The 20537-nt window shown below is 42.4% G+C and overlaps 1 protein-coding gene across 2 annotated transcripts in view; it reads right to left on the bottom strand.

The window, feature by feature from the left end:
• Positions 1-20537, bottom strand: part of DNAH9 (dynein axonemal heavy chain 9) — a 285097-nt gene that overhangs the window by 137980 nt on the left and 126580 nt on the right. For both annotated transcript variants that reach the window (XM_070739679.1, XM_070739680.1), the window contains 4 exons: positions 13424-13585; positions 12773-12969; positions 3566-3728; positions 661-784 (listed from right to left, as the gene is read on the bottom strand). In XM_070739679.1, coding sequence (XP_070595780.1) covers positions 661-784; positions 3566-3728; positions 12773-12969; positions 13424-13585 — 646 coding nt within the window. The remainder of the gene's footprint in view (positions 1-660; positions 785-3565; positions 3729-12772; positions 12970-13423; positions 13586-20537) is intronic.

Here is a 20537-nt window from a genome sequence, read left to right as displayed (position 1 = left end):
AGCCTTTACACAAGAAAAGTGAACAAATGTATGTGATGCCTCTTTTAAATACATGAAAAGCTGTCATGTGGAAAATCAGGAACTATACTTTGTTGCACCAGAGGATAATGGATTTTAATTGCAGCAAGGCAGATTCCAGATTTTTGAAGAGCAGCTTGATATTAGAACTTATTACCAGAGAGGCAGATATTTGAGCAAGTCTAGCCACCCACTTGTCTATGGTGCTCTGATTTGGATTCTGCACTGACCAGGAAGTTGGAAATGATGCTCTAAACAAACTGTCCCAAATTTAGAATTCTAACTAGTAATGCATATGCATATAAACAGAGAAGGGGTGATGGAAATTGTTACATGGCAAATAATTCTGCTGAAATAGAAGCTGGAATGACATGTAAATTCATTGTATACATCTGCTAGCTTCATGGTATAGTCACAGAAGATGCTATGCCCTATCCTCAGTTACCTCAGCATAATACCTGGGGCATACAATATGTTAATCCAAAGGCCAGGTTCCCACAACGTGCTGTACCACAACCCAACCACCAACACCATTTCAATCTAACAAGCATGTTGTGTGACTCAGACATTCTGGGGCACGTTTTTCACAACTCGGGTTTCCTTTTTCCTATAAATGAAATTTAAATTATTATGAATACATACCTGAAGCTAGTAAGTCATTTACCAGAACTAAGAACCTTTCATCGGCCAGCTGAGTATCAGTCAGAAGAAAGACAGTGCCCACATTTTTCATTCCTGCTGTAATACATTGTGCTGCTAAGTCAGCCTGTAAGTACATGAATATTTCAGACTCCAATTTTTGGATAACAGCTGTAAAAGGAGACTCAAGTCATCTTGAGTACTATTAAATTGAAAATTTATTGATTTCTCAGAATCAAGTCCACATCTTTAAAATCACACTGCTGTTCATGAAGTTCATTGCTAGAGACATAACAATTATATTTGAAGGAAATACATAAATACATTCTGCATACCAACATGCTTAACTCTCATTAAAGTATTTGTATAAAGTCCTTTTCATTAGGAGGCCAATCCCTACTACTGTAATGGAATTTTCTCTCTCTCTTTCTCTTGGAACTTTCATGTGTTTCGTAAACACATCTTCATAACCTTGATTTTTAAAGAAAAAGGTGCTAAATTCAAATTCCCTTGCTATTTGCTATCATTCTGAGGTGAACTTAGAGCAGAATCGGGTATTCTGAATTAAACATTCAAGAAGGTTATCACCTTCTTAGATCACCTTCTTAGATCACCTTCTTAGATGGTCTTAAATCACCTCATAAAGCAAAAGAGAAAGAGACACTGTCATATGAAAATATCCTTCCTGAGAAAATTCTAGCTGAGCATTATTGCTCAAAAAGTTTAGTTTACCATTTACAGATTCTGACCCAGAATAACGTTCGAGTAAAGCACCCCTACATATTCTCTGAGATAACATAGTTATATATATTCCTGGATGGGAAGGAGAAGTAGGGGGGGGGGGATCATATTTTTGACTGATGTTCTTTGGAAATTCAAGTCCAGATAAGAAACTAGGAACTATTAAAGTGTTGTTAAGATGTAACATGTACAAGGTGCTTTTTTTGTAAATCTGCAGTTAATATAGTCAAAATATTTAGTTCCTATAAAACTGTATGTGTTTGTTATGCTGTCTAATGCACCCATAACTACAGGGATGATTATGCAAAATCTTTTCCATAATCTATTTTGATTGTTCACTTGCTAAATTCTGTAACTTTTCCCAATTCTTTTTGCTCAGTTCTGTTGTCCCTGCGTATTGCCACATCCACAAAAATTACTATTTTCTTTTCTTTTGATTATCCTTATACCTGCTGTGATGCATTCCAGGTGGCAAGTAGTTGTTATATGAATGTGACATAAAATGTTAATGTCATCATTTTCCACAACTGTATCAGTGTTGTGATTATACCACATTCTGAAAACTCAGAAATTATATTTTTTTCTACAGATACCAATGCATTATAGTAACTACTCTATCGTGGCATACACTATAGCAGGTGCAAGCAATTTTGTTTACAACGATGATTATGGTTATAGTTATAGTTATGGTACAGTATTTATTAATTTCACATTTACATGATGTCACAGAAACAGATCATCCATCAATTCATGATGAGGCATCTTCAGTATGATCATAGTACTCAACCATGCATCTCATACCTGGAATTGGCTAAGCTATATGGTTGACCTCTTGTCTCAATACCTGGAAGCAATAGAGTCTGTGGGTGTAGGAATGAGCTCAGACTCACTTTTAGCAAGACTGAAGGGTTGTGTGTGTTTAAGTCCCCTAATACTGAGAACTTTCTATCTTTGGCCCTGATTGGGCATCTACTTACATTTGGGTCTGTTGTGTTTGGGCCTGGGCCAGCCGTTGCTCCCACAGATGGGAGAGACGTGGCACAAAGTGAATGCGAAAGCCTGGCTGACAGCCAGGAAGATGTGGCAGACAGCCAGGAAGACGTGGCAGACAGCCAGGAAGACGTGGCAGACAGCCAGGAGGATGAGGCCACTGGGACGCAGGATTCAGCAGACAGCCCAGGGGATTTGACATGCAGTCCCTCAGACAGTCTTTCGTCCTTGGGTTCTTCTGCAGATCAACATATTGATCTGCATAGCCGAAGAGCTATGCAAAGAAGGGATCGCTTTAAGGAGTATTACAAGTCATTATAGGAGCACCTGGGCTGGGTGTGGTTCCCTTAATGAGGGCTAAAGGGATAAAAGGGAACAAAGGCCAAGGCAAACTGTGGCTGTTTATCTGTGTTATTTTGTGGTTCCTGCTCTGAAGTTTTTGTTCCGTGCCGTTGGAGTTTTCAATCCAGCTTTTTCAGACAAGTGGGAAGTGAAAACTCTGGGACTTGCTGTTTACTCCAAAGATTCAAAAGGACTCCTGAAACGTCTTTGCTCATTCCAAGTTGTCTCTGTTTGTTTTTTCCTGTGGTTTTGTATGCGGCTGAAGTAAGCCTTGCACTATCAATGTTTTCGGACACTAAGAACTGTTTTTGAGTAACCCTTTTTGTTTATCTAATACAAGTTTGCTGATTAGCAGAGCACGTGTGTGTTTGATTTCTTTTCCTTGGACTGTTACGCACTGCCTGAGCCAGTCAGGCAGAACAGGGTCTAGTGAACAATCTGGGTTGCTCTTGGAATTAGGGGTCCTGTTTGAAGGCAGCAGGTGAGAAGTATAGACAGGAGGGCTTTTGCACAGATTCACCTTGTGTACTATTGTATCTTTTCTGACTAGAAAGCCCTTCTCAAGTCGCTCATGCCTTAGTCACCTTTATAGTTGGACTACTGCAATGCATTCTACATTCTGCCATTGAAATCTATTCAGAAACTACTTTTTGTATAGAATGTAGTGGTACAATAAGTAAAAAGTCAATCACACCTTCTCAGGAAATGCCCAAGCTCTATGAATGCACTAATTCCAGTTGGCTTCCAGGTATAATTCAAAGAACTACTTGCCACATTTCAAACCCTACTAGCATAGAACCTGTGGTTAGGCTCTTTTTGGTTAGAAGCCTCTCACCTTCAGATCAGGAATCCCATAGCCTTTCCTCAAAGTGATTTGGAAAATTTCCAGAGAACTAATGAAAGCTGCCAATCTTGTCAGACTCTGCTTGCCACTTCCGCCAACACCCACCAGCAGAGCATTCCCTCTGGGAGATTCCAGGATACGGTTGATTCTGCAACTAAACAAAAAGATACACAATCCTTTCACATCTAATGTTGCTTCTGAGGAATAATATCAATATGTGACACATGGACTAGACCATTAGATTCCAACTTTGCAAAAGTCATTATGTGTCTTGATTAGCATAGAGAAGAACAAAGATAATCTGAAACAAGATATGCAAGAAATACCAATATCACTTAGATTTATGCTTCACGGTTCTTTACAGCCCACTCTAAGTGGTTCACAGAGTCAGCATATTGCCCCCAACAATCTGGGTCTTCATTTTACCGATCTCAAAAGGATGGAAGGCTAAGCCAACCTTGAGCTGCTCAGAATTGAACTCCTGGAGTGGGTTGTGGGTTAGCCCTGCAGAACTGTATTCTAGCCACTGCACCACCATGGCTCTTAAGTAATCTTCAACTTAGTCCTTGAAAAGATGATAGGATAAAAAAGAAATTCAAGATAACCCTGCCTTCATCCTGTTTGATATAAGAGGGGGTGGAGGAAACCTCTGACAGGCTTTTAAGATTCTGTTTATTACACCCTACAATAATAATATTTCTATAATCCTTGTGGGGTCTGACTTCTGACCTGTCCTCCTGAAGGGCTAACAATTAGAAACCTCATTATCAGTTGCAATACAGGGGCCTTGTGAATTTTGACTTCTTCTTTTTCTTCCCAAACTAATTCTTAATGCCCATTTAGCCATATCAATGAACGTTTGTCATGTTGTTGACATATACCAACCTAATTATGTTCATTTGAGTCTCCTTAAAATATCATTTTAATTTACACATATGCTAGATCTTCTCAAAAGAGTTTCAGTTAGCCAATGCCAAAAATATACTGCAAATGCAGTGGCACCTCTACCCACGAACGCCTCTACTTATGAACTTTTCTAGATAAGAACTGGATTTTTTTGCCTCTTCTCAAGAACCATTTTCCACTTACAAACTGTAACCTCCAAAACTATAACTGGAAAAGGCGGGGAGAAGCCTCCATGAGGCCTCTCTAGGAATCTCCTGGGAGGACACAAGGACAGAAAATGGGGGAGAAGCCTCCGTGGGGCCTCTCTAGGAATCTCCTGGGAGGAAACAGGGCTGGAAAAGGCGTGGAGAAACCTCCCTGTGGCCTCTCTAGGAATTTCCTGGGAGAAAAGAGGGCCTCCACCCTCCCTGTGGTTTCCCCAATCGCACACATTATTTGCTTTTATATTGATTCCTATGGGAAAAATTGCTTCTTCTTACAAACTTTTCTAAAGAACCTAATCACAGAACGAATTAAGTTCGTAAGTAGAGGTACCACTGTATCATTTTCATCTCGGAAGCCTCCTTGTTTGTTTATTTTTTAAGATTAGGAGGATATTTATTAATGGGTAGAGTCCTGACTTGGAAACAAGATAGCAGAATGAGAGAGTAACCTCCTGAGAGATGGCAATCACCCATTAATTCTCATTTTGTCCTTGTGTCAGGAATTCACAGCTGCTGTGAAGTCATCAGGTTCTGAGATGTTCCCCCCCCCCATTTTTTTGGCCTGTTGGCCGCCATGTGACATCTGTATTTATCACAATTATTTCAACTTGCTGCTTTGTCGTCCTGGAAAATGAAGGGCACTTGCCATACCCCACTTTTCAGAAAGAAGCTCATCTGGTTGGCTTATCTGATTCAGATACAAAACTAGTTAATATACCAATGCCTATCTTGTTTTTTTTCCCCAGGCAAAGATATATATCCAAGAGCAGAAAAATAGCTTGGGTTCATTGAAAAACCTTTGAATCCAACATGATTGCTCATTTATTTCTGTTTGTGAATTAGATAACCACACTTCCCTGATTCTGATCAGAGCTTAAAATAAGCTCTGAATAATCTACAAGTTTGTTTTCAGTGTTGCGGCAAAGATATTCACTTCAATTAGGAATCAAAGGGGTTAGAGATAAATGCAAACAAGTATCTTTTAGTGGCATGCACAAGTGTAGTGCTTGCTAGAATCCTCACTAAAGAATTGCAGAAGAGCCTGAAAAGAGAAAGGTTGTGTACTTTCGGTTTGTTACATAGGAATGATAAAGAAAATATTTTCAATCACAGTAAGAGCTCTAAACTGGAATGCCTCTCATAATACATTGGGGATGGCCTTATTGTAAGCGCCCCTGCGTTCCTCAATAGTATCTGAATTCCATTCATCTCAGATACTATTATTAAGTTCTCTAAATAATGGTACTTATTGTGCCCACGTATTGACCCTTTTCGCACCTTTCAGGTTGTTAAAAATGACAACAATCTGAGTTTCATGATCCATCTCCATTCCAGGGTCACAGATCCAGCCTCCTGCTTTATTTCAGGAATGATTTTATTCTTTCTGAAGCCCCTTTACTCATTGAATTAAACTGAATCAAATGAATTAAAATTCCCCATCAGAATCACTGGAATGTAACAGTGCATTCTGGCTGGCCACGCATTGTTCTTTCTATTAACCATATGTTTTCATTTTTCTTGAGAAGGCTGGGATGTGGGGGTTGGTATGAAAGGTAGCTGCTCTGACCTCTGTTTCCCCATGTTGACTGGGAAATGAAGACTATTTCTAATTAATGAAGTTGCAATATCTATGAGAACGGGAATCTGGTTTCCTGTAGATAGAAATCTTGTTATTGTGGTAAAGATGTGAATGCAGTCAAACTTCCTCTCACTTCAGATTATTCCCTTTGACAAGGAAATTTTCTATCTTAACTCCATGTCTTTTTCCTGATGCATGGAAAGAATTTGTCTCATAAGGAGTATGTGCGTGCGCACACACACACACACACACAAGAACGCCTCTACTTAAGAACTTTTCTAGATGAGAACCCGGTGTTCAAGATTTTTTTGCCTCTTCTTAAGAACCATTTTCTACTTAAGACCCCGAGCCCAGAAAAAGTTCCCAGGAAATTTTAAAACGGCACGAAGACCCGGCCAGTTTCCTGCCATTCCACCTTCAATCCTGGCCATCTCGGGCTTTTCTGGGCTGCCAGAGGAGCCTTTCAGTGGCGCTTAAGGAGGCTTTGGCAGACTAGAGCAAATGGAGCATTTTCCTTTCTCCAGGCGCTTGGAGAGGAAATAAACCACTTCACTGTGGTGACTCCCTCGCACTGCCTCCAATGCACCCGGCGCAAGGTTGCCTCCTAGAGCGTCTAGGTGCAGAAAGGCAAAAGGGGGCACTTCACCCCAGCCAGATCAACTCGGCTTCAGCCAAACCGAGGAGTCAATACAGTGAAGGAAAGCCGCCAGCTACAAAGTGAGCGAGCAAGAAGAGAGGGGAGGCCTTCAGCATAGGAAGGAAGAGGAAGCAGGTAGCAGCAGCAGCAGCCACCTTTCAGTCAAAGGAGTGGGAGGTTCCCCCCTCTCGCCCACCTGGGTTTCTCTCTCTGGTGCAGTGTATGGGAGGCAGCCTCACGCTGGGTGTATGGGAGGTGTGTGCTCCTTCTCGCCGCCTCAGAGTCCCTCTTTTTTTAAAAAAAAGCCTTAAAGTTTTGGATTTATTTGATTCCCCTCACTTCACCTTCTTCCTTCGGCAGCGACTGTCTTCCTCCTCTTCATCCTCCTCCTCCCACCCAAATTCCGAGCTTTTATTTCTTTCCTAATGGGTTTGCACACATTATTTGCTTTTACATTGATTCCTATGGGAAAAATTGCTTCTACTTAAGAACCTGGTCATGGAACAAATTAAGTTCTTAAATAGAGGTACCACTATATATAATATTACATATGTAAAATACACACACACACACACACACACACACACAAACTATTTCTTCCATCCCTGCCATTTTTGTGATACATAATATTGCTAATATCTGACTACCTACATACCAAGAAATTGTTCCTGAGCAATTCTGACAAAATCCAGTAGTTATTAAGGATGAGGAAGTGCAGAGCAATCTTTTGCTGTTTGGCAAAGATGGACATTTTTTTTAAATAATAATAATAATAATAATAATTATTATTATTATTATTATTATTATTATTATTATTATTATTATTAGAGTTGGATGGGACCTTGCAGGTCATATAGTCCAACCCCCTGCTGGTGCAGGAGACCCTACATCACACTAGTCCAATAGTAGTCCAGACTTTTCTTGAGGGTCACTAGTGTTGGAGCATTCACCACCTCTGTGGGCAAGCCATTTCACTGGTTGATCGCTCTCACAGTCAGAAAGTTTCTCCTTATTTCCAGGTTGAATCTCTCCTTGGGCAGCTTCCAACCGTTGTTCCTTGTCTGGCTCTCTGGTGCTTTGGAAAATAATGTGTTCCCCTCCTCGCTGTGGCAGCCTCTCAAGTATTTGTAGACTGCTATCATGTCCCCCCTGGACCTCCTCTTTGCTAGACTATCCATGCCCAATTCCTGCAACCTTTCCTTGTATGTTTTTGTTTCTCGTCCCTTTATCATTCTGGTTGCTCTCTTCTGCACTTTTTCTAGAGTATCAATGTCTCTTTTGTAGTGTGATGACCAAAACTAAATGCACAGTCTAACTAAGGCATTATAGCGTGGTATTAGCACCTCCCTTGTCTTGGAGTGTATTCCTCTATTTATGCAGCTTAAGATTGCGTTGGCTTTTTCAGCCACCGCTGCACATTGTTGGCTCATGTTTGGTTTGTTGTCCACTAAGACTCCAAGATCTCTCTCACATTCACTGCTGTTGAAAGTGTTTTCGCCCAGTTTGTATATGTGTTTTGGGGTTTTTTTTAACTAGGTTTAGGATCCTACTTTTGTCCGCATTAAATTTCCTTTTGTTTCTTTGGGCCCATTGTGCTACTCTGTCTAGATCCCTCTGTATCTTGAGCCTATCCTCAGGGATATTGGCCACTCCTGCCAGCTTGTTGTCATCTGCAAATTTGATTAGTTCCCCTTCTACTCCCTCATCAAGTCATTAATGAATATGTTGAAAAGTACTCGGCCTAGGACTGATCTTTGTGGTACCCCACTACTGACTTCTTTCCATGTGGACATGGACCCATTTAGGACTACTCGCTGGGTGTGGTTGACCAGCCATTTGCCAATCCATCTGGTAGTGTTGCTGTCTATCCCACTTTTCTCTAGATTGTGGAGTAACAGATTATGGTCAACCTTATCAAAAGCTTTGCTGAAATCGGAATATACTAGGTCCACTGCATTGCTCTGGTCAATTGATTTGGTCACAGTATTGAAGAATGAGATGAGGTTGGTTTGGCATGATTTGTTCCTGACAACACCATGTTGGCTGTTGATTATTAGGTTATTTGTCTCTAGGTGTTGGCAGATCTGTTTCTTGATTATTTTTTCTAGTATTTTCCCGGGTATTGACATAAGGCTGATCAGTCTGTAGTTTCCTGGGTCTGTTTTTTTGTCTTTTTTATACATGGGGGTCACGTCGGCTCATTTCCAATTGTCTCGTAGTTCTCTTGTGAGCCATGATCTTTGGAAGATGTGATAAAGTGGTTCGTCGATGACCTCTGCTAGTTCCTTTAGGACTCTGGGGAGTGGTCCATCTGGTCCTGGAGATTTATACATGTTGAGTTCTGACAGGTGGTCTCTTACTGCCTTTTTGCTGATGTGGAGTTGAGTTCCAATTCTATATCCTGCAGCTGTGTTATTTGTTTGTTGGTTTACAGCTTCTTTTTGAGTGAAGACAGATGCTAAGAATGTGTTCAATAGTTCTGCTTTGTCCATATTGTCTGTTATTTCTTTGCCATCTTCACCTTTTAGTGGACCAACAGTTTCTTTGGGGTTTTTCTTACTGTTTATGTGTTGAAAAAAACTTTTTTTATTGTCTTTGACTTTTGTTGCTAGGCTTAGTTCATACTGGGTCTTTGCGGTCCTGATTTTTTGTTTGCAGATTCTGGCTGTCTGATGGTATTCAGCTTTGGTTATGTGTCCTTCTTTCCATTTTTCTGTATTTGTCTTTTTTCATTCAGTTTGTCTCTGAGGTCTATGTAACCATGCTAGTTTCTTTTGGGATTATGTGTATTTCTTTTTCATTGGGATGGTGTTGTACTGGGCTTCAATAATCATGTTTTTTAAAGTCTCCCAAGCTCCTTGTGTGGTTTTGACTTTTGGGGCTTCTGTCCAAAGGACCGCTCTCAGGTTTTCTCTTTGGAGTCAATGATTCGAGGATTAAGAATTCTATCTTCTGGGTCTAACATTCAATTCATATCATATGAAGTTTGAAGGATTTTTTAAAATCAACAAACACTTCTATATCAGCATAAACCAATATTAAAAACAAAAGTCACACACAAACAATAAAATCAAATATTATAGATATGCTAATGCTATCAATGAGATAGAAATTGTGTCTGGGAAATACAAAAATGTGCGTTGTTGTTTTTACAGATTCATTAAACAAATGTGTTTTTAGAAGAGGAATAAGAAAGACTTACATATTCTGAAAATCTTATAAGGATAGATTTTGATGTGTTTCCTTAGGCTAAGAATGTTGGAGCATGAGGATGCCATCCAAAAGGCACCCGCTGTTTAAATAAATAATCTTTCCTAATGTAGAACCTATAAAAATATCATTGTGAACATTTTAAATGGATGGACATGCTCACAGTTGATTTTCCAGACTATGAACAGAGGCCAAATCGCTATGACTACTTCAGTGCCATTGCTTTTCAATCCAGGTACTATTTTGCCCTGCTTGTATTAAATGGATCTGCAAATAAATGCACAGCAGCTGACTTTGGTGGCTTGTTCCCTTCTGGAGAAGCAGAGATAAAAGAATCCCTTGTAGGGTTCTGGTGAGGATTAGACTCAAAGTTTGACAGATAAAGTCACTTTGATCCATTTTGGGTTGGACTTCAATTGGGATGCATTCTTGTTCTCTTATCTGGACTACATTTGACCCAATTACTTCTGAGGAAGTGGATGAAATTCTTCAAGTACTTATTTCTATTACTTATGTCAGAGGTCTTCCAAACTTGGCAACTTTAAGACTTGTGGACTTCAACTCCCAGAATTCTCATACCTGGCTGGAGAATTCTAGGAGCTAAAGTCCACAAGTCTTAAAATTGCCATGTTTGAGGACACCTGACTTATCCATGTCTCTCCCGGCTAGTTATGGTGACACATAAATGAATTCAAACAATGGAAAATGACTCTATAAAAATGGGTAGTTCTGCCCTCCTTGAAGATGATGGTCAGCCCTGTCCTCAAGAGAGGGATCCTTTTTAGGGAAGGCTGTTGAGAAGAGGAACCAACAGTTTCCAAGGGTACTGGAGAAACAGATTATCTGAACCCATTGCAGTTGGGGTTCAGTCCAAATTTCAACTGTGAGACAGCATTGATCATACTTATGAAGTACTTTTGGTATACTTAGGGCAGAACTAGGTACCCATTCTCTCCCTTTTTGATCCCTGAATAATTTTTGATACCACTGGTTATTATATCCTTCAGAGTCAACTGAAGAGGTTGGGAGTTGGTAGCATTGTTCTTCAGTGCTTCTCCTCCTTCTTTTGAGGCTACCATTCAATTGGTGTTAATGGAAGGACTGAGGTACAGCCCTAGGCTTCTGCAAAATTTGGTGCCACAAGTTTCAACTCTCTCCCCAGCCCTATTTAATATCTAAATGAAACTACTGGATACGTTACCTATTGGGTTAAGTTTTGTTGACATACCAATGACCTAATTGTACCTCTCTGCCCTGGACCATCCAAGTGATATTGTCAATGTGTTTTTGTAGTACCTGGAGACTCTGTGGGCACTGTATGGGGAGGCAGACAGACAGAGAGAGATACAGATAGATGGCAGACAGACAGAAAAACAAATAGATAGATCCCTGCCAAATAATTTTCAATTTGAGCAGATGAAAACTACAAGTCCTCTTTTGCCCAGATTGAAAATTTAGCTGTATAAAGCTGTGCAAATTGGTTCTTAGTCACATTGTCTGTTCTTCAAGGGAGAACAAGTGTATTATTAGAGAGAATAGAGCTGGTGCCTCGGCACTAGGCAGAGAGTCTCTGAAAGAATTTTTTATTTTATAAGCCTAGCATGCAAATTCACTGTGGGGACCTGCTTCTGAACATTAAACACCAGGTCCTAATATAACCTGGTTGACATTGAGCCACTGAAGATGTTTGCTGGTAACCAAATGGAATAAAACTTATATTGTTATTATTATAAGTTAAATTATAAAAGCCCCATAACACGCACAGCAGTGCAATTATATTAAATTGCAAGGCCCTCTAGCGTGGGAAGTGAAAGGATGCCTCACCTCCAACAGAAAAATATAAGCAGCAAAAATTAAGGACTGTGCTTATTGTTTGCTTTTGTGAGCATGACTGAATTTGCTACCTAGAGTTGGAGAAACAGGCAGCCTGCCCTTTGCACTTATTTCTAATGGAAGAAGTATTTGTAACAGCTGAGAGAAGGTAGTGAACTGTTCTAAAGTATATGTGCTCAAACACACCTAGATTATTTATTTCTTGGACAAAACCTACTTAAAACTGAAACAAAGTCCTTAAATTCTGGGATAATGATTGACAAGTAATACAACATTTCTCCCTTAGACTATCCACGATTGACCTCTCCAGGTTCCTAAGACGTCAGTAAGGGGCGTACATAAGTGCACTAGTGTGCCTTTTGTCCCCTGTCCAATTGTCTTTCCTTTATCTCATATATCATATATATTTTCTTCCTTTCATATATCTTCTCCTCTATTTTTACATATTATCTTTATATATATTACTTCATGTCTATTCTCTTCCATATGTATTGTGTATTGGACAAATGAATAAATAAAAATAAATAAATAAACAATTACATAAAATAATGTATTTCTTGGCCCTCGTTTATACTTGCAAGCATAAATCCCACCACTCCCTTTCTTAGAATGACAGTAATCAATGAAAGATGATTGGTATTCTGTTAAAACATGGACCCTTCCTTCTATATAGCTGAAAATTGAGAAAAATAGGTTAAGATCCTCTGTAGAGACAGTGAATTCAGGACTTCTTGATAGGTCATCCATTGTTCCTACTTCTGTGGATACCACCCAAGACCTACAGTACCTAAGGAAAATCACAATCATCTGAAAATCAAAACTCCCCTTACATGTGGAACATGGCATCTTCAAACAGCACCAGGTTCATGGCAGCATTAACTTCGTTGTGATTCTCCAAAGCTTCCCCAAGAATCTGGCTCAGTGATCCCCAACTCTGGACAGGCATGTATTTGGGGTCCCCTATCCCTTTTGCGAAATGGCAGTAGATATTCATCTTCTTGGTTTGTTCCAAAGTTTCCTCTATGTCCTAAAAGGGGAAAAAATACAACACAGTGTTCTGGATTAGCAGAGATAAACAAAAGTGTCACCAAGCATTAAGATTTAAGATTTAATTGGATTTGTATGCCGCTCCTCTCTGAGGCCATTGCAGTCTCTCAACTCTAGAGAGAAAGATGGATAAATGTAATATCTAGGATCTTCCCATCAGCCAAACTTCTTGCAGACCACATGTATCATATACTTCTCTTTTGCATTGATATGCAATGATTGTCAGCCATAGAAGACATATTTCAAAGGATTCAAAAGATAGAGAAGCAGGAAGCCCCACAACACCCATAACAGTTTAGAAAATACAAAAGGCTTCTAAATTGTGCAATATTTCTTCTTTACGATGAGGTGGAACTTTATAAGATTAATAAGTTTTGCTTTTTTGCAACACTCATATCAGTCATTTTGATTTTGGTGAGTGATTGAACACTTACATCATAGAACTTCTTCACTGCCTCTGCTTGCATTTTATCGAAAACAATCAAATCCTTGTCATCAACCATCTTGTCACGGTAAACACGACTGGATTCGTGTAAATATAGCTTTACCAAATCCTGAGGAGTCTTCAAACATTCAGGAGTTGAAAACAGAATACCCTGAGGAACAGAAATACAGAGGATGATGCAATCTGCTTGCTGGATGGATTTGCCATGCAAACACAACCGATGCATATGGTTGTTCTGCTATTGGGTAATGTTACTTCCAGTCTGCCATGCCACTTTTGATTTCTGCGACATACATTAAACTGGCATCCATCCATTTTAATTTGTCTCTGTATATGATAGCAAAATCCTAAGCAACCAAATATATAAGGCATAAGTACATGTACAAAAGTAGGTTTGACAAAAGTAATATACAAAGTTCTTAATCTTCACTTTCCTTACATAAATATTCAACCCAATTCTAACTTCATTGTCACAATGAGAATTGTCACTCCATAGTGAAAATGTAAAATGAGAGTTCATAATAAAACAAGACTAACCTAACATAAATGAATTGTTTTGAGAGTTACCAAGTCAATGTGAAGTAATTTAAATGTTTATTCTTTGCTCAGATTTAAGGGTAAATTGCTCCACAGTGGCTGATTTTACATTTCAACTAACACTCAGGAACAAACTGCAAATAAAAACAAAATAATAATGCATGGTAATCAGTGTTCCCTCTAATTTTTTTTCGGGGTGAGCGGAAAAGTATAGTGTCTGAGCGGCAGTCCCTTTGGCACTGGGCGGCATATAAGTATAAATAAATAAATAAATAAATAAATAAATAAATAAATAAAGTAAGTAAGTAAGTAAGTAAGTAAGTAAGTAAGTAAGTAAGTAAGTAAGTAAGTAAGTAAGTGTGGGCGTGCGCTATCACACATGAGCAAGTTCTTGCATCCATAATTCTATCCTTTCTATGTCTTCCTCCCTCTTTCCTCCCTCCCACTTTCCTTTCTATCTCTCCCTCCCTCTTTTCTTTCTATCTTTCCCTCCCTCTTTCCTTTCTATCTCTCCCTCCCTCTTTCCTTTCTATCTTTCTTTCCCCCTTTCTCCAAGCCCTTCCTTTTCCCTCTCCCTAACTACCCACTTCTCCATCCTTTCTATCTCTCCCTCCCCCTTTCTCTCTCCCTTCCTTCATCTTTCATTCCCTCTCTCTCCATCCCTCTTCCTTTCTCTCTTCCTTCCTTCCTCTCTTTTTTGTTCTTTCTCTCTCCCTCCTTCCCTCCCTCTATGTCTTTCCCTCCCCCTCCTTCCCCCCTCTCTTTCTCTCTCTCTTGCTTTCTTTCCCTGTCTTTCTCTCTTGCTTGCTTTCTCGCTTTCTTTCTCATTCTCTCTCCCCTCCTTTCTCTCTCTCTCTCTTTCTCTCTCGTTCACCACGCCGGCAACAGAGAGAAAAAGAGAGAGAGAGATGGAGAGAGAGTGGAGGGCACCGTTGTCTTCGCCTCTGCCCGGCGGCTCTGCAGTGAAGAGGAAGCAGCCGCGCACCGCCTCCCGGGAGCCCGGCCGACTTTTGGAGCCGTTTTGTTTTCGGCCGGGCGGCGACCGTGCGCGGAGGCGAATACATGGCGCCCGGCCAAGCTCCGCCTCCCGGGAGCCCAGCCGACTTTTGGAGCCGTTTTGTTTTCAGCTGGGCTCCCGGGAGGCGCCGCCTCCGCCCGGCCGAAAACAAAACGGCTCCAAAAGTCGGCCGGGTGCCGTGTCTTCGCCTCCGTGCGACTCTGCAGCGAAGAGGAAGTAGCTGCGCACCGCCTCCCGGGAGCCCGGCTGACTTTTGGAGCCGTTTTGTTTTCAGCTGGGCTCCCGGGAGGCGGAGCGTGGCCGGGCACCGTGTCTTCGCCTCTGCGCGCCGCCTCCGCCCGGCCGAAAACAAAACGGCTCCAAAAGTCGGCCAGGCGCCGTGTCTTCGCCTCCGTGCGGCTCTGCAGCGAAGAGGAAGTAGCCGCGCACCGCCTCCCGGGAGCCCGGACGACTTTTGGAGCCATTTTGTTTTCGGCCGGGCGGAGGCGGCGCGCGGAGGCAAAGACACGGCGCCCGGCCACGCTCCGCCTCCTGGTATCCCAGCCGACTTTTGGAGCTGTTTTGTTTTCAGCTGGGCTCCCGGGAGGAGGAGCGTGGCCGGGCGCCGTGTTGCAGCGGAGGAGAAAGAGAGGCGGAGTGGGCAGCGAGTGGCCGGCGGGCGGCCAGGTGTTCGGGGGGCAGCCGGCGCGCACTCCCCAAATCTCCCTGCCAGCCCACCCGCCTGGAACATTCAAAATAAGAAAACCCTTCGCTCTTACTTTGAATGTTCCGGGCGGGCGCGCAGGCAGGGAGATGGGAAGAGCGCGCGCCGGCCCGCGTGCCCGCCAGCTTCTGGAGAACGCCTGCCCCTCCACCCTCTCTTGCAGCGGAGGAGAAAGAGAGGCCGGGCGGGTGGGGGGCAGGGCCGAGAGGCCAGGAGTGCAAGGGGGCCGGAGGCACCATGGAGAGGCAGGTGTGGCCGCGGCTCCCTTCTAATGCCCGCGCCTCCCCCCCGCGGGCTGGCAGGGGGATGGGGACTGCGCGCCCGAGGAAAAAGGTGCGCGCGGGGGTATTTTGGAGCGCGCGCGCACACACATGCGCAGCTTACAGGGAACAGGGATGGTAATAACATGTTTCAACAAGGAAGAGAATAGCTTTTTTAGTTTAAAAAAAGCTTTCATTTTTGAAAGAGAAGAAGGAACTTGTTTTAGGAAGTTCAGTTTCAACAGAGACTGTAGCTCGCTCTCTGCGTGTGTATGTGTGTCTGTGTGTTATTTTTTGTCGATAATTGTGGCCCAGTAAGGGTAACGATTTCTGGAACATTTAAAAAATTATTTTAAAACTACTAAAACACTACTAAGCTTTCGTCAGTCCCTGTTGACTTCTTCAGAGTATAAAATCCCCATTGAAAAGATGCTTGCTTTTATGTAATGTCACTCAATTTAGTCCTTGCACACGTAATAGGCCCAGACACTTTCTTCCCTCCTGTAATTAACTTTGTTGTTTCTGCCTTAGTCATGCTGACAGATGACAATCCGGTTTCTATTGCCTCTTTCCCCCTTGTGTGTTGCCTCTTTCTCTCCCTAGGGAGTAAAGCAGGGCTATTAGGCATTGCTTTGAAGGTACTTCTCCCTGCTCCCTCCCCTTCATTGTTATTCCTCTCCCTTTTGGGCACACACATTGCGTCTTCTAAAATCTATCTTGTCCATGATCTTGGGATAGATCTTCATTGTTCTTCTTTGCACACACACACACATCTCTCTCATTCTGCTGCTCTTCTAGCGTACTCTCTTGCACTCAGTTAGGGTTTATCACACCTTCATTAGGCCCATCTCTATGCCTAAAGTGGGGGAATTGTCCCTGATCTCCATTCAACCATAGTGACCAGTCCCCCTTAAGTCCTTCTTGGTGTCTTAATGCCTGGTATACTGGCAATATATGAATATGTCTATTGAGAGAGTTGTCATTAGAGAACCAGGCTTCTTTCAAGAGGGCCTTCTTTTGTTTCATTGTAAGCCACAACTTCAGTCTCTTGGAAGTTGAACTCATGACCATGCTCCTCCATATGCATCCAAATCTGGGAGCGCTATTCCTTGCATCGGACTGCTAGTTTGTGTTCATGCACCCTAGTTTTAGTCGTTTTGCTGTTTCTCCTACAATTGATCAGGTTAATATCGTAGATTATTGAGGCAGTCTCCTCCTTCAATAGAGCTTCTTTCAGGCACATTACTCTCCCACAGCGTTTGGTCAGGTTTGTGTACCACTTTAACCCCATATTGTGCAAGAATGCATGCAGCAGTTTCAGACACACCCTTTACGCATGAGAGCGCCTTCGACACTGATGTTCCACTTGAGCCCTCAATGGGCTGCCGGGCCCTGGGCGTGATACATTGGTGGATAAATAATACCGTATTAACTGAAGCAATTGTGCAAAAAAGGAAGCAGTATGTTCCCCCCATATATGGGTATACCAGGGTGATTTGATGGGGAAAAAACATATAATTCTTCCCTAGTACAAGCTGAGAGGAGGAGAACCTGTAGTGCAGAGATTAAAGTTACTGCCTTACAGGCAGACTCCCCGGGTTCAAATCCCAGTAAGGGTATGGCTAGCTGTTGAAAGCAAAATAGCTTGAAATATATCTATACTAGTCTCCTTTCCTTTTCATTATCAGAAAAAATATGTTACACACACACACACACACGAAAATGGGTGCGCGCACACACACACACACACATAGGTACTTAACGTTTCAGATTGAAGTGGAATTATTCAATAATAATTAGGCCCAGGATTGCCCAAATGGTTTAGTGTCAACACCCGAACAAAAGATGACCTTGGACGCTAAGAAAGGAATTTGTTTTGGCTATCAACTTCTCTCCTACCCCTCCCAATTCCCTTATGCTGTGTTACTGTGGCAGGTCAAAGCCTCTAACTCCACATGATGGCTTTCGGCCTGACAAGTAGATTATGTAGGCTTGTTGTTTACTAAACTCTTTATCCTGTGCTGATTTAAACTGAAACCTGCAAAAATGGAGGCTACATAATTGCCTGAGATTCAATCTGTCCCTAGGTTAGCCACATTACTGAAGTTCCCAATCCTTTTGTAGAAAGAAAAAGAACCAACATATTACACTATGGTGATAACTTAAAAAAAGAAAGTGTAACAAGAAGGTTGCTGCCTAGAGCTTGCATTAATTATTTTCAGATAATTGTGACAAGTTTACAAGCATGCACAAGCAGATGTCTCTTTTAAAGAGAAATAAATTTCAACTGTATCTATTATTTATTATTTATTTATTTGTTTGTTTGTTTGTTTGTTTGTTTATATTTTGCCCAACTCCCCAAAGACTTTGGATGGCTTACAATAGGATATAAAATACATTTTAAAACATCATAAAAGGTTAAGAAAAAACAGTTAAAAATCACATACATACATATCATTCAAAACTGGACCTTGTAAAATTGCGAGATCAGTGGCCCCAAGCCTGCTGGAAAAGCCAGGTCTTCAATGCTTTCCAGAAGACCAATAAAGTGGGGGCAGAGAGCAGGGATAGCCAAAGAGAAGCCCCTTCCCTGCAGATCAACCAGCTGACACTGTTTAGCTGACGGGACCAGGAGGAGACCAGCTCTGTGGGATCTTACCGGTCACTGGGAACTATGAGGTAGAAGGCGGTCTCAAAGATAACCTGGCCCTAAGCCATGTAGGGCTTTAAAGGTAATAACCAGCACCATGAATTGAGCCCAGAGACCAATAGGGAGACAGTGCAGCTCACTAAGAATTGGTGAAATGTGAGTGCACCTAGGTGCACCCACAACCACTTGTGTGGCTGCATTCTGGACCAATTGTAGTCTCCGAACACTCTTTAGGGGTAGCCACATGTAGAATGTGTTGCAATAACCCAACCATGAGGTGATAAGGGCATAAGTGACTATGCAGAGAGTCTCCTGATCCAAGTAGGGTCGCAATTGGTGCACCAGACAAACCCATGAAAAGGTCCCCTCAGCCACAGCTGTTAGATGTTGGTCCAATCTTAGTTGTGAGTCTAGGAGGACACCAAAATTGCAAACCCATTCTGAGGGGGACAATTTTTTCCGCACACACACGCACACACCCCGAGCCAAGGATGGACAGTCAATACAGTCTTTAGGAGACAATGTACACAGCCACTCGGTCTTGTGTGAGTTAAGTCTGAGCCTGTTGACACTCATCCAGACCCTCACAACTTCCAGGCATCGGCACATCACATCCACTGCTTCACTGAACTGACGCTGATACCTCACCCCAAAACTTCCTCAGGAATCATAGGCTCAAATTCATCCCATATAATAGGACTAAGACCTGCCCCTGTCATCTCAGTCAGTACTGCCCAATCAGAGTCCAGGACCATCCAAATCTGAGTGATTTTATCCAATAGAAACTGAGCAAACTTCTCAGCTTTTACCCCATTCCCCCTACATTAAGAAGGAAACAAGTCACCCTAAATAGGGCAGCTGGGTGCAAATCAGCGGATGCAATAAGTGGGGGGAAATGTAAGCATTTTGCCACCCATATCATCATTAAATAAGTCCTAATAAAGGCTCTTAAGACTGTTCGGTCAGACTTATAGTTACTGATCCTCCAGCATCACTCTAGACATCTCTTTTGGTGCGTCATCTCCCCAGATGAAGCACCTGGATCCATCGCTGTAGAGAGGTTGCAAAGGTGCAATCCGGTCCAATGTCCTCGATGCTGCTCTATTCCATGCAGCCACCAAGGACTTGGCCGGATTGTGGACAAGGGAGTCTGGTATCACCCCAAGCTCCTTCTGGAACCCTTCAGGATCCATTAGGCATCTGGGGCAGAACCACTTAATCAGCTCCGCCTCCCTGTGGTGGGGAAGTAGCATCCTAAAATCTAACTTCAGTAGAAAATGATCTGGCCATGACAAGGGAAAAGAATCTATACCCTTAATTCCATATCATCTCTCCACTGCCCCGAGAGGAACACCAGGTCAAGTGTGTGTTCCCCCCATGAGTTGGACCCTGAACTACTTGGGTCAGGTCCATGGTTGTCATGGAAGCCATGAACTCCTACAGCTGCATCCAAGGGATCACCAAGTGATGGCAAATTGAAGTCCCCCAGTACCATAAATCTGGGGAACTCTACCACCAACCCGGCTACCACCTTTAGCAACACAGCTAGGGCTCTTGTAATGCAGTTGGAAGACAGGTACATTAACAACAAGCCCAACTGAACCCCTCAGTCCACCCTCAAAAGGAGAGACTCATACCCAACTATCTCCGGGGCAGGGATCGTATGAGGACAAAGGCTTTTCCGGACAATGACTGCCACTCCACCACCCCTTCCCTGGAATTGCGGCTGATGTAAAACCTGAAACCCATCCGGGCAGATTTCTGTGAGGGGAAACCCCCTCCCTCTTGGCCCAGCCAGGTCTCAGTTATGCATGCCATGTCAGCCCCCTCTTCCAGAATTAAATCCTGAGTGAGGGGGACTTTGTTGACAACAGATCTGGCATTAAGCAAAAGCAGCCTGAGGCCAGAGCCCTGACATCCCAAGTCACCAGGTAT

This window comes from Erythrolamprus reginae, chromosome 2 (genome assembly GCF_031021105.1).
Source record: "Erythrolamprus reginae isolate rEryReg1 chromosome 2, rEryReg1.hap1, whole genome shotgun sequence".
Classification (NCBI taxonomy): domain Eukaryota; kingdom Metazoa; phylum Chordata; class Lepidosauria; order Squamata; family Dipsadidae; genus Erythrolamprus; species Erythrolamprus reginae.
This window is presented reverse-complemented; position numbering and strand designations above follow the sequence as displayed.